The 13,454-nt window shown below is 50.5% G+C and overlaps 1 protein-coding gene across 2 annotated transcripts in view; it reads right to left on the minus strand.

Moving 5' to 3' along the window:
• The window catches only part of RNF213 (ring finger protein 213), a 2,329,248-nt gene that overhangs the window by 484,980 nt on the left and 1,830,814 nt on the right, over nucleotides 1–13,454 (minus strand). For both annotated transcript variants that reach the window (XM_085617427.1, XM_085617426.1), the window contains exons 43-44: nucleotides 11,090–11,259; nucleotides 10,899–10,998 (exon numbers count right to left, since the gene is read on the minus strand). In XM_085617427.1, coding sequence (XP_085473553.1) covers nucleotides 10,899–10,998; nucleotides 11,090–11,259 — 270 coding nt within the window. The remainder of the gene's footprint in view (nucleotides 1–10,898; nucleotides 10,999–11,089; nucleotides 11,260–13,454) is intronic.

The raw sequence follows: 13,454 nt of genomic DNA on the forward strand, positions 1-13,454 counted from the left end.
CGAGCTCTTCGGTCCCGGAGGGTCTTCTTCGAACGGAAAGCGGAACAAGCTGGACAGGTGGACTCGTTGTGTTCCGGCGACAGGCAGAGGTTACAAACCTCGTGGTGGTCACTGTGGGGGAACTTCGCTCCACACTGGGGGCATTTTTTGAAGGGTGTCCTGTCCATCAGCCGCTTGCGGAACCGGTCCGAGTTGAGTTCGACGTCGATGGAATGAAGATTAAGTATTTAAAATGATTGCTAGAAGTTTTCTGCTGGAGCGGAAAAAAGTTCATCCGAACCCAATGGCGGAAAAAAACAATCTGACGATGGAGTGGATGCCCATGCGCACTGTTGTCCAGGGGAGGAGTCACCAACCTCGTGACCAAAGGCTTCTTCCGAAGACAACAACAACCTGCAATCATCCGAGCCCAACACCAGATGGCGATCTTATCCTCAGTGTGTGATCTGCAGCTCATATGCCTCGAACACATTAGTTAGTTAGATTCCTCACCTTAGAATATCCCCAGGCGTCAGACTGGATCCGGAAGATTTTTCGTCAGCAATACCCCTTGCGCGTCGCTAGGCGTCGTCTGCGGCTCCGCGTCCGTCGTTGGCGTCGTGCGCCGGAATGACGTCGTCGGAGTACTTAGACGCCGCCCTCGCGCGCTGACGTCAGTTCTTGTACATAGCTTTCCGCGCCAGGAACGCAGAGCCATGCAAAGACCGACACTGGTGCCAAAAATAAAATCTAGGGGCCTGAAAAGGATAACCTTAACCCTAGATGTCAGTTCGCAGAACGGGGAGGATGGGTGGGTCGGTGAGGAATCTAACTAACTAATGTTTCTTACAGATACATCGTTACCGAAGGTAAGTAACTTGTTCATCTGAAAGAAACACGTTAGTTAGATTCCTCACCTTAGAATAGATACCCAAGCAATACCATCCCCGGTGGTGGGTCTGCGAACCAAGATCACACCAGAAAGTCCTGGAGGACAGAACGGCCAAAGAAGCCATCCCTCCGGACTTGGCTGTCAAGGCAATAATGCCTGGCAAACGTGTGTAGCGAAGCCCATGTCGCCGCCTGACAGATGTCCTGCAAAGGGACTCCCCGTCCCAAGGCAGTAGTAGCCGCCGTGGCCCGAGTAGAATGGGCGCGCAGCCCAACAGGAGGGTCCTTTTTTGCCAAGGAGTAACAAATTTTTATACACAAAACGACCCACCGAGAGATGGTCCGTTTGTGCACAGCTTTCCCCTTCTTAGCGCCCACGTACCCAACAAAAAGCTGGTCGTCCACCCGGAACTGTTTTGTGCGGTCCAGATAAAAGGAGAGCGCACGTTTTGGGTCCAGACGGTGGAGGAAGGATGCGGAGGCGGAAAGAAGGTGGGCAAGGTGACAGACTGCCCAAGGTGAAATGGAGTCACCACTTTAGGAAGAAAGGAGGGACGAGGCCGAAGGACAACCTTGTCCGGATGAACAGACAGAAAAGGAGGCTTTGAAGATAAAGCCTGGAGCTCACTCACCCGTCTAGCCGAGGTGATGGCTACCAGAAAAGCAGTCTTAAGAGTCAGAAGACGAAGAGGGCAATTGTGAAGAGGCTCGAAGGGAGCGCACATCAAGAATGTCAAGACCAGATTCAAGTCCCACTGAGGCATTACAAAAGGGACCGGAGGGAACGTGTGTGTAATCCCTTTGAGAAAGCGTGTAACCACAGGGGACTTGAAAAGAGAAGGCTGATCAGGAAGCCGCAAGAAGGCGGAGATGGCAGCAAGATAACCTTTCAGGGTGCCCAGGGCAGAGCCCTGCCGGGCCAGAGAAAGAAGAAAGAGGAGAACCTCAGAAAGAGGGGCGGAAAGGGGATCCACAGCCTTTGCTGCGCACCATGCCACAAATTTGTTCCACCGGCAAGCGTATACCGACTTTGTGGAGGGACGCCTGGCTGCCAGAATGATATCACAGACTTCAGGAGGCAAGTCAAATGGCATCAACTGCCGCCGCTCAATCTCCACGCATGGAGGTGGAGGCTGGACAGGTTCGGGTGGAGGACCGTCCCCTGCTGCTGCGACAGAAGATCCTCCCGAAGGGGCAGACGAATCGGGGGATCGGTCAACATACTGAGTAGCTCGGGATACCAGTATCTTCGTGCCCAATCCGGAGCCACCAAGATGACTTGGGCCCGGTCGTGCCTGATCTTCTTCAGCACTCTGGGCAGAAGTGGTATAGGCGGAAAGGCGTACAACAGACCGCAACTCCACTCGTGACGAAAAGCGTCGCCGAGCGAGTGCCGCCTTGGAAATTCCAACGCGCAGAACTGCTGACATTGCGCGTTCTCTTCGGTGGCGAATAGATCTAACCAAGGCTCTCCCCACTGCTGAAAGAGACCTTGCGCCACTTCGGAGTTCAGACGCCATTCGTGATCCATCATGCACCGGCGGCTGAGTTCGTCTGCTCTGGCGTTCAGAGAGCCCGCCAGATGTTGAACCACCAGGGTGACGCCCTGGTGTTCCAGCCATGTCCAGAGGCGCAGAGCCTCCTGACAAAGGGTCCACGACCCCACCCCGCCCTGTTTGTTGCAATACCACATGGCGGTGGTGTTGTCCGTGAACACCTGCACGACACTTCCCCTGACAGAGGGAAGGAAGGCTTTCAGTGCAAGCCGGATCGCTCTCAACTCCAACAGGTTGATGTGGAGACGAGACTCCGCCGGAGACCAGAGGCCTCTGATCTCCGCCTCTCCCATATGGCCACCCCATCCCAGGAGGGACGCATCCGTCACTACGACATGCTCCGGTTGGGGAAGGGAGAGGCTCTTGCCCTTGACCCACTCGTGGTCCGTGAGCCACCACTGCAACTGTTGTGCAGTGCCCTCCGAGATCAAGACATGGTCGGACAGGTTGCCGTGATGCTGGGCCCACTGAAACTTCAGGTCCCACTGCAGAGCCCGCATGCGCCGCCTGGCGTGATGCACTAGTAGGATGCAGGAGGCCATCAGCCCCAGAAGCCGCAACACTAGCCTGACCGAAACCCGGGATAGAGGCCGAAAGATGGGAATCAGGGCCTGTATATCCCGGACCCGCTGTTCCGGTGGATGGACCCGGAACTGCGCCGAATCGAGAACCGCTCCGATGAAGAGGAGCTTCTGAGAGGGACTCAGGTGTGACTTCGGCACATTGATGGAAAACCCCAGCAAATGCAGGAGATCCGCCATAGTCTGGAGGTGGGAGACGACTGCCTGGGGCGAGCCCGCCTTCAACAACCAGTCGTCGAGATAGGGGAAGACTGGAACCCCTGATCTGCGCAGATGAGCTGCGACCACCGCCATCACTTTCGTGAACACCCGAGGGGCACTGGTGAGGCCGAAGGGGAGCACGGTAAACTGAAAGTGCTCTTGGCCCACCGTGAACCGCAGGTAACGCCGGTGGGCCGGCAGGACGGGGATATGGAAATATGCGTCCTGCAAGTCCAACGCTACCATCCAGTCTCCAGGGTCTAGGGCAGCTAAAACCTGAGCCAACGTTAGCATCTTGAACCTTTCCTTTCGGAGGAAGGCATTGACGTTCCGGAGGTCCAAGATAGGGCGTAGGCCCCCCTTGCCCTTCTTGGGAACCAGAAAGTAGTGGGAATAACAACCACGACCTACTTCTGGACTCGGAACGCGCTCGACGGCCCCCTTGGCCAAGAGAGCCGAAACTTCCTCGCGGAGAAGATTCAAATGATCCCCCGAGATACGGTTGTGCTGCGGTGGCATGGCTGGAGGGGTCGTCTCGAAGGGGAGGGAGTAGCCCCTTTGGACGATTTGCAGCACCCACCTGTCCGATGTTATGTACCGCCAGTGGAGCAGGTGATGGCGAACTCTGCCGCCCACTGGCGTGGTATGGGCCTGAAAGCTCGGACTAGGAGGGCTTTGAGGCGGATGCTGCCGGGGTGGAAGTGGGCTGACCACGTCGGCCTCCATTTCCGCCACGGCGGAAACCACGTCCGCGACCGCGCGCAGGTTGGTTCTGCGGCTCGTGGCTTTGCGGACGTGAGGAGGCGCCCCTTCCTTGGCCACGAAAGGGGCGAAAAGCGGAGGTGTGCGCCCGCGGAACCGAGAGGCCCAAGGACTTGGCCGTAGCCCGGGAGTCCTTAAAGCGGTTCAGCGCACTGTCCGCCTTCTCACCAAACAGGCGAGTGCCATCAAAAGGCATGTCCATGAGGGTGTTCTGGACATCCCCGGAAAATGACGTGGACCGCATCCAGGCGTGGCGGCGGAGCGCCACCGTGGTGAAAATCGCTCTACCCAGCGAGTCCGTGGTGTCAAGCCCACATCGTATGGCGTGCCGTGCTGCATCCCTCCCATCGGCCAAAGCCTGGTTAAGACGCGTCCGGACCTCCTCCGGACACAGGGGCAGCACGTCCTCCACCGTATCCCACAGGGAGTGGGAATAACGGTCCAAGAGACAGGCGGTATTCAAGGACCGCAGGCCCAAACTAAGGGACGAGAACAGTTTCTTGCCAAACTGCTCGAGTCTCTTGGAATCCCGGTCCGGCGGAACGGTCGGGAAGGAGGATTGGGAGGTAGAGGCCTGGATAACCAGACTCTCGGGGGTGGGGTGTTGGGACAGGAAACTGGGGTCGCCCGGAGCAGGGCGGTGGCGCCTGGCAACGTTCCTATCCACAGGAGGGACTGTGGAGGGCTTGGACCAGGTGCCCTGCAGAACGTCAGTGAGGGCCTCATTGAACGGCAGCAGAGGCTCAGTGGAGCTTGCTGAGGTTTGAAGCACCTCAGTGAGGATGTTAGTCCTCACAGCCACGGCAGGCAACTCGAGCCCAAGGGCCTCAGCCGCCTTGCGCAGCACCACAGAAAATGCTGCACCCTCCTCCGAAGCCACGGTCGGAGGAGAAGTGAATCCAGTGTCTGGCGAGGTGTCCAGCCCACTGGCCTCCCCCAGTTCATCTGCCCAGTCCTGAGAAAGCTGTGACTGAACAGCCATAGGGTCCTCGAACCCCTCCCAGTCGCCCCCTTCTTCCGATTCCTGATAAACAGGAGAAACGATCGGAACCGGACTGTAGAGATGGTAGGACTCAAGCGGCGTCGGATGCGGCGTCGGTCGACGCCGTTGCGGCGCCGGGTCCGGAGGAGGGCTAAACTGGGGCGGTGTCGGCACCAAAGGCGTCGGCGGCGCCGGAGGTGTAGGCGTGTGCGCCGGCGGCGGCGTCGGTGGTTCAGTCGCCGGCGCCGGTGGAGGAGTGACTAGGTCAACCGGCGGCGACGGGGGCCCAGGCATGGGCCCCGCGGGGACCTGCGGCGTCGAGACCGGAGTCGTCGACGGCGCCGGGGCCGCCGGCAGGCGAGGTCGCCCAGTCGAGTCCGCGGGGCCCGAAGGCGCGCCAGCGGGCGTCGACGGCGGGGCCAGGCTCCTCATGGCCGAGAGGAAGGCACTGATCTCCGCCGGCGCCGCATCAGTCCCAGGGACCGGAAGGTATGGGGGCGGACGCGGCGCCTGCGGCTCCGCCGGAGCCACGGGGGTGGAACCACCCTGACCCTCGGCCGAGTCGCGCGACCGGCGAGGGGAGTCCGAAGAGCGGTGTCGCCTCTTGGACTTCTTTGAGCGTTTGGACTTACCCGACGACTTGGAGCCGGACGATCGATGGCGTCGGCTAGGGCTCCGCGAGCGATCCTTGGACCTCCTCCTGGACCGGGATCGCGCACGACGCGGAGCCGAGTGGCGAAGCTCGAGAAGCTTGCGGGACCGCTCCCGCCTAGCCTTCGAAGTCAGGGCCTGGCAGTCGTTGCACGACTCCGCGTCGTGGTCGGGGCCTAAACAGTAGAGGCACCGGCGGTGGTGATCGGTCACCGACATCAGTCGATGGCAATCCTCGCAAGCCTTGAACCCAGGCATCCTACCGGCACCAGATGTCGACAGACAAGGATCAAAAATGATCAAAAAGATTTAGTCAAAAAAGACTAAAAGGGGTAGCTCTCCCGGATCTGCGCTTACTGGCGCGGAAAAAAGAAGAACTGACGTCAGCGCGCGAGGGCGGCGTCTAAGTACTCCGACGACGTCATCCCGGCGCACGACGCCGACGACGGACGCGGAGCCGCAGACGACGCCTAGCGACGCGCAAGGGGTATTGCTGACGAAAAATCTTCCGGATCCAGTCTGACGCCTGGGGATATTCTAAGGTGAGGAATCTAACTAACGTGTTTCTTTCAGATGTCAATGTTACCATGTTTTAGGTAGAGAGCATATGCACTATAGCACTGGTTAGCAGTGGTAAAGTGCCCAGAGTCCTAAAGCCAGCAAAAACAAAATCAGCGTAAAAGAAGGTCTGAAGGCAAAAAGTCAGGGGAAACCACACCAAGGATGCCAGGTCTAGCAATGCTGCTATGAACACTGCATGATGTATTAATTGTTATCATGCACACACATCAAATTAAGGCAGCACTGTTGAAACACAGAAAATTGCTCAATGGCTAGAGTTAAACTATGGAGCAAAACTGATGCCAGCTTGTGGGCTTCAATATGTAATATTCACCCATACTGCAATTTATAAGACTTATGTACAAAGTCTCAGATCAATGGAAGAGAGACATTGAACAAAAGCAATTATTAGATACGCTACATCTGGGCTTCTACTTTGATGGTCCTCATCTTTTGAATAGATACCATAGCATTACCTATTTGGAGGTGAGGCTGCAAATGCACTCAAACCAGAAACTCTTACAGGATGAAGTGAGCTAAATGGCCCTCTTGGCGAACCTGACTGACCAGAGAACAGTGTTTCATGAATGCATTGCTGGACACCCATGTAGGTGCCTGGCATATGTCCAGTCCTGGGACTCCATGTGCCAACGCAGTGGCAGCCGCTTTGTCCCTGGTAGAATGAGCATGCAGTAGTTTTGGAGGCTGCTTTTTGGCCAATGCGTAACAGATCTCAATTCAGAGCACGATCCAGAAGTCGGTGGGTCTGTTCTGCACAGCCTTTGTCAATGTATGCTCCAGAGGACCCCACAAAGAGCTCATCGTCCATGAGGTGTTCCTTGGTACGCTCTATGAAAAAGCTCAGGGCTCTCTTTGGGTCCACCAAATGAGTCTCTCCTCTGAGGGGTGAGGCAGAGAATAGAAAACTGACAAAGTGATGTTCTGATTGATATGGAATGGCGTCACAGGCAAGCGAATTACCTGTATTTGCATTACCAGCTATTCTGGAAGGAAGGTGATGTATGGCGGTTTGACACAGAGAGCTTGAAGCACACTTACCAGCTATGAGGATGTAATTGAGATGAGAAATTTTAACTATTGTGTCAGTTGGGCCAGTCATTTCCAGAGGCGAAAGGGCCTCCTGGCACATGGTCCTGACCCCACCCCCCTTGGTGAAGTACCACAGGGCAGTGGTGTTGTCTGTGAGCCCCTTTACCACCCTCCCTTTTATAGCAGGAAGGCTTTCCACACCAAGTGAATGACCCTCATCTTCAGAAGGTTGATATGGAGCCAGCACTCCACCAGAGACCAGAAGCTACACATCACAAACTCTCCTCTATGGCCATCCCCAACTCAGAAACTATGCATTCTTCACCACTGTGAGCTCTGGGCGGGGAGAGGGGTCTGCTGCTGACACAATTGTGGTCAAGTAACCACAATTGAAGATCTTTTGTAGTCTCCTCCAAAATCTGAACATGGTTGGAGAGGTCCCTGTGATGTTGGGCCCACTGAGAGTTCAGATCCCACTACAGAGCCTGTATATGCCACCTGGTGTACTGGACAAGCAAGATGCAGGAGGCCATTAGTTCCAGTAGTTTCAGAGTCGATCTCACTGCAATCCAGGACAGAAGTTTATAATCAGGATCATAGTCTAAGCGTCCTGGACTCTTTCCAGAGGGAAAGGAACAAAACTGAATCGGGTCCAGAATGGCTCCAATGAAGATGACAGGTGTGACTTTGGCATGCTGATAGCGAACCCCAACAATGACAGGGAGATCGTCATAGTCTGGAGACAGTTGTCAACTGACTTGAGGCGAGCCCACCTTCAACAACCAGTCATTGAGGTAGCGGAAGACTGCTACCCCTGACCTTCAAAGATATACTGCTCTGACTGCCGTCACTTTCGTGAACAGCCCTGGAGTGGTGGTGAGACCAATGGGAAGTACAGCAAACTGAAAATGATCCTTTCCCACCACGAACCACAAGTAGCACCGCTGGGCCTGCAGAACAAGAATATGGAAATAGGCAGCTGGGAGGTCAAACACAACCATCCAGTGTTCAGGGTCAAGGGCAGACAATACCTTGGCCATGATGAGAAATTTGAATTTCTCTTTCTGAAACAATGTGCTCAGAGGGCAAAGATCTAAAATAGAATGAAGCATCCGTTTTTGGTCACCAGAAACTAGAGGAAAACAACCATGTCTCCTTCTGGTGCAAGTACCCTCTTAATACCCCGTCTGCCAAAACTGCTTGCATTTCCTGCTACGAAATGGAGCTGTCCTCTTTCAGTTGCAGGGGCATTGGTGGAAGGTGGGGCAGCGAGAGAATTAAAGGTGGGGCATATCCTCACCAAACAATTTCCAGGACCCACCAGTCTGATGTTCTGGCTTCACAACCCAGCAAGAATCGTTGAATCTCGTCTCTCACCAGGTGGCTGGGTTACACTAAGGGCACACTAAATAGATTTCGTAGGAGGGGCTGCAGGGGGATTAGTGGACAGCGCAGTCTGTGGGCCTTGAACACGGGGGCACCACGGCCTTGACCGTGAAACAGCTGGATGCTTTGTGGAGGTGGAACAGGCTGGTGGTATGAGGTACCTCTGCAGAAGCCTCCAAAGGAGCGGCAGAGCTGATGCGGCCGGCAAGGTGGGGCAGATAAGCCCTTGAAGCGTGCCGTTGCCCTGCTCTCCTTGAACCACTCAAAAGTGGAGACCTCAAAAATAGAACAGAGAAGGTCTGCTATACCTACGGTCATCTTGTCTTTGGTCTTCTCCTTCAAGGACTGCTTCTGCCAGCAACTGTCCTTCAACTACATTTTCTTTAGCTTCTTCTCTTCACAACCATTTAAACCAACTACCTCAGGCAAAGCTCTCTCACATTCATCTTAAATCATTAAAGTACGTGGCTCTGCCACTAATCCTGGACAGCTTTCATGACATTCTATTGACAACATTTCATCCCATAATGCAAGCAAACACACCATCTCAGTGGTACAATATGTAACCCAAAAGACGCTCAATACACAGGAGAGGTGAAGTTAGTTGCTAAAGCCCTGACCCTAGAAAATAAACTCTGTGGAAAACAGACCTGAATAAATATTACATATTTTGAAGGCTTGAGGAGACTGTTTTCTCTTTCTGTGCCTTGGCAGGCCTATTATTTAGTGACGTGCTTTGAAACAATATCACATATCAACTATGCATGTTGTCCTGTTAGGGATTCAGTCTTCTTAAACTAGAGTTAATTTTTGTGTGTCTCATTTAGTGTTGTAAGTGCAGAGTGAGAGGAATATTTTCAAGTAAGCTCCTGAACAGGTAATGCTTTTCTTGGGCTCTTGATTTGATGCCATAGAAATTTCGGTGTAGGAGTCCTTTTCTCCACAGAGTTAGTAGCTTTATATTTGCCTATTTACATTCACCTTGGCAAGATGTAGGAGCAGCTACTTTATAATTAGTGGTACAACCTCAGAAAAGAAGTGCTCAAGGATGGAGAGGTTGTATGTCAGAATATCGTGTACCAACATATCGCTTAATGTAACGTCTTTTCCCTAAATATAGTATCCTGTGGATGTGGACTTTCAATTATTAACTCCAAAAAGGGAATATATTTGTAAACAACATTTTATACAAAATATTTATATCAAATAATTTTTTGACTTCAATATTTATGTGGTACATCCGGAAGACAATATGGATGAATGGCTGAGCTGTAAGCTACCAAGAGTGTCGAGGCTTAGTGTCAGACCTGAATAATTTAGATTGATGTGTTTTAAAATAGGCTGTTTGTGTTTGATAATGTTTTATTTGCATTCAAAATCTCTGGAAACCTGAAAATATAAATAATCCTTTTAGAAAGGCTGTCTCCCATAGGCAACTGATTTAAAGCACTGAATAAAGGTGGATTTCTTTAGTAGAAATTGCTTAGTGAGATTGGATCTCAAATTAGGCAAGGGTGAGCAGCTAAAGAGAACAATTGTAAACAAGAAAAGTTGATGTGTAGTAGAAGAAACATACTGAATTTATACTCACTGAAAGAAGCTGTGGGATTCCTTATTACACAGAATGGTGTGGTGCGTATTCACATTGGCACAGATAACTTTAATGCAACGTCATCAAATGCACATATTTTCACAAATGATTATTTAATGTGTATTATATTAGATGGATGATATGATATTGACTTGCCACATGACATTCAAATACATGAGAGCTACCTTATGGAGTATCTCTGGGACAACGGTAGTTTTCCTTCTACAAAGAGCAGTACCGCAATATTTACTTTAAAAATATTGACCTGCAAGAATATTGATTGCAAGATATAAACCTGCACAATTTCATCAAGATAGATAGATGTGAAGAATAGTAAAGATGCACACTCCTCTGTACACCTAGCCTGATACTATTGATCAAGTCCATATCTTGCAGTTCATTTTAAGGGAGGTCGTTATTTTTTATATTCAATATTTCAAAATATAATTCGTCTGCAAGGTTAGCAGGTGTGTCGGACGAAAGGTCAAGACAATCAGTTACGACTTGGTGAAAGGAAACTGCATAGTGAAATGACCCTAATGTATGCCGGTTTCAGTAAATTTATTTCAAGCAGAAAAGAGATTCAGTACTTCATTTCCCCTGCTCTCAGTACTTCAGTGTGCCACAACTTCTTAAGGTTTAATTCGGTCTTCTGCATTGACCCCATAACATCCCTTTTGTCCACTTCTATCATGGACAAAACTCACCTATATTTCAACAGTAGCTTTAGAATCACAGAACGGATTACTGGACTCCTATCCGCAGAATCATCAAAAGGAGACAGCGACTTGGTGAGACTGGTACGATCTTAAGAAATGGAAAAGTAAAATGACAGTCAATTTTAAAATGCAGCATTCTGCATGCTTTAATACGAATCTGCAGAAAAGTACGGACTTACTGGCAGAGATGGCATCACATAACTCCTTATTTAGAAACAGCAGCGAGAGAAGCTGAAGAATGACTTCCTTATCTGGAGGAACGTTGTCCTTGAAACAAAGGGTAGAGACCAGGTCTATAAAAAAGCTGTTGCACAGCCTTCGGAAATGGGCATTTTTTTCAATAGCAGCGCTGAAAAGAAAAAAAAGGCAGAAGTCAATGAAAGAATGGTAAGGATTATTTTACTTACCCTATAAGCATCTGTTCGTGGCATGTAGTGATGTACATTCACATGCTTGGCATACTTCTGCCATCTAGTGTTGGATTCAGTTGTGTAAGTTGTTTTTCTTTGAAGAAGATTTTTGCTTCACAAAATCGAATGACGACTCCTTCTTGGTGATACTGCGCATGGGCATCAACTTCTTTGTTAGATTGGTTTCCCGCAGGCGGGCAAGAAAGGAGTGTAAGAATGAGGATGTCAATGCTAAATACAAATGTATCACCTAAGTATGAAATGTAACTACAACGGCCACAGGTGTACAGGGAGGAGAGAGGGCACATGTGAATCTATGGCACTACATGCCATGAACAGATGCTTACAGGGTAGATACACATGCTCTGCAAAGACTATAAAGTAGTCCCTCTCAAAAAATACTGGCTAGTTGTGGAAGTTGCAGTAGTTAGAAAAAGAGTACATAGCATTGCCTGACCTACATTGGCTTCTTGGTGTGCAAAAACTTTCACACAGTAATATATGGTAAATGTGTGTGGGGTAGACCATGTAGCTGCATTGCAAATGTCAGCTATGGGAATATTTCCTAAAAAGGCCATAGTAGCTCTCTTTTTACGGGTGGAATGTGCTCTGGGAGTAACAGGTAATGGTATTTTGGCTTTAATGTTGCAAGTTTGAATATATTTAACTATCCATGTGGATATGTCAGATTTGGATATGGGGTTGCCTTTACGAGGTGCAGAAAAAGCTACAAAGTTTGCTTTGTTTTCCTGAAAGTTTTAGTTCTATCTATGTAAAACATGAGCACTCTTTTAACATCTAGGGTATGAAGAGCTCTTTCCGCTACAGAATCAGGGTTAGGGAAAAAAACTGAGAGCTCAATCGACTGATTGAAAGACCATCTTAGGTACAAAGGTAGGATTAGTAAGAAGAACCAGTTTGTCTTTATGTATTTAAAAGAAGGTTCCAGTAAAGAAAAAGCCTGGAACTCACTAACACGCCTGAGTGAGGTAATGGCAACCAAGAATGCCACTTTCTTAGAAGGAAATTGTGGGGGCTGGATTGAAGAGGCTCAAAAGTGGGACCCATGAGCCTGGTTTGAACAATGTTAAGGTTCCAAGAGGGTGCTGGAAGAACCCTAGGAGGGATGACTCTTTTTAGACCTTCCATAAAAGCTTCAATGACTGGTACTTTAAACAATGAGAGATGCTGTATATTTTGGAGATAGGCAGCGAGGGCAACCAGGTGTAATCTAATGGAAGTATAGGCTCAATTAGCCTTTTGCAGATGGAGCAAGTAGCAGATAATATCTTGCATTGTGGCTTTAATAGGATCAATTTGTTTAAGTTGGTTGTAGTAAACAAACGTACGAGTTACTTACCTTCGGTAACGATGTATTTGTTAGCAACGTAATCTAGCCGCAGATTCCTTAACTTAGAATATCCCCAGGCGTCAGACTGGATCCGGAAAAAGCTTTGCAGCAGCACCTCTGTGCGCAGGGGGATGGCGCCACATGACCCCACCCTGACGTCGTCCACGTACGTGACGTCAGCGAGGTCATATATGTCCCTCCCGGCGCGCTGACGTCAGTTTTCTTCGGGGAAACTTTTCTGCAACACAACGCGGAGCCACCAATAAAAAAACTGTGAAAGTATGGGAACAGTGTGCGATGGATGAAAATCCATGAATAAATAAGGAGGATGGTGCAAACACCATCGTAAAGGACAGAATTAGACACTACCTACATAAGGTGAAAGAGCTGTGAGAAAGAACCTCGCAAGCTAAGCGAAGGCCCTTCCCTAGTGTAAGAAGGGAAGAACATCTCAACAGACAGAAACGGACTGTTAGTACCATGCAGAACCGTGATGTCCAGCAAGAACGGAGCACAGAGAGAACAACAGTCCACCGCAGGAATGAAAAGTCTGGCACCGCCACTGTAGTAACGGAGGTCTGAAACCGAGGCGAACAGAGTCCCAAAGAAGACTACCGTAGAGGAGCCCAGAACCCTGAGCCAACAGAGAAGGCAGAAGACAGGATGAGAAGAAGAAAAGGAAGAGGAATCTCCTGGTGAAGGACAATCGAAATGGCATCATTCTACAGATAAGAAACCTCTGAGAGGGAGGCAACGGTAGAATTGTGACAGAAACCCTTGAGA

The sequence above is a fragment of the Triturus cristatus genome, chromosome 7 (assembly GCF_964204655.1).
Source record: "Triturus cristatus chromosome 7, aTriCri1.1, whole genome shotgun sequence".
In the NCBI taxonomy this organism is placed as follows: Eukaryota; Metazoa; Chordata; class Amphibia; order Caudata; family Salamandridae; genus Triturus; species Triturus cristatus.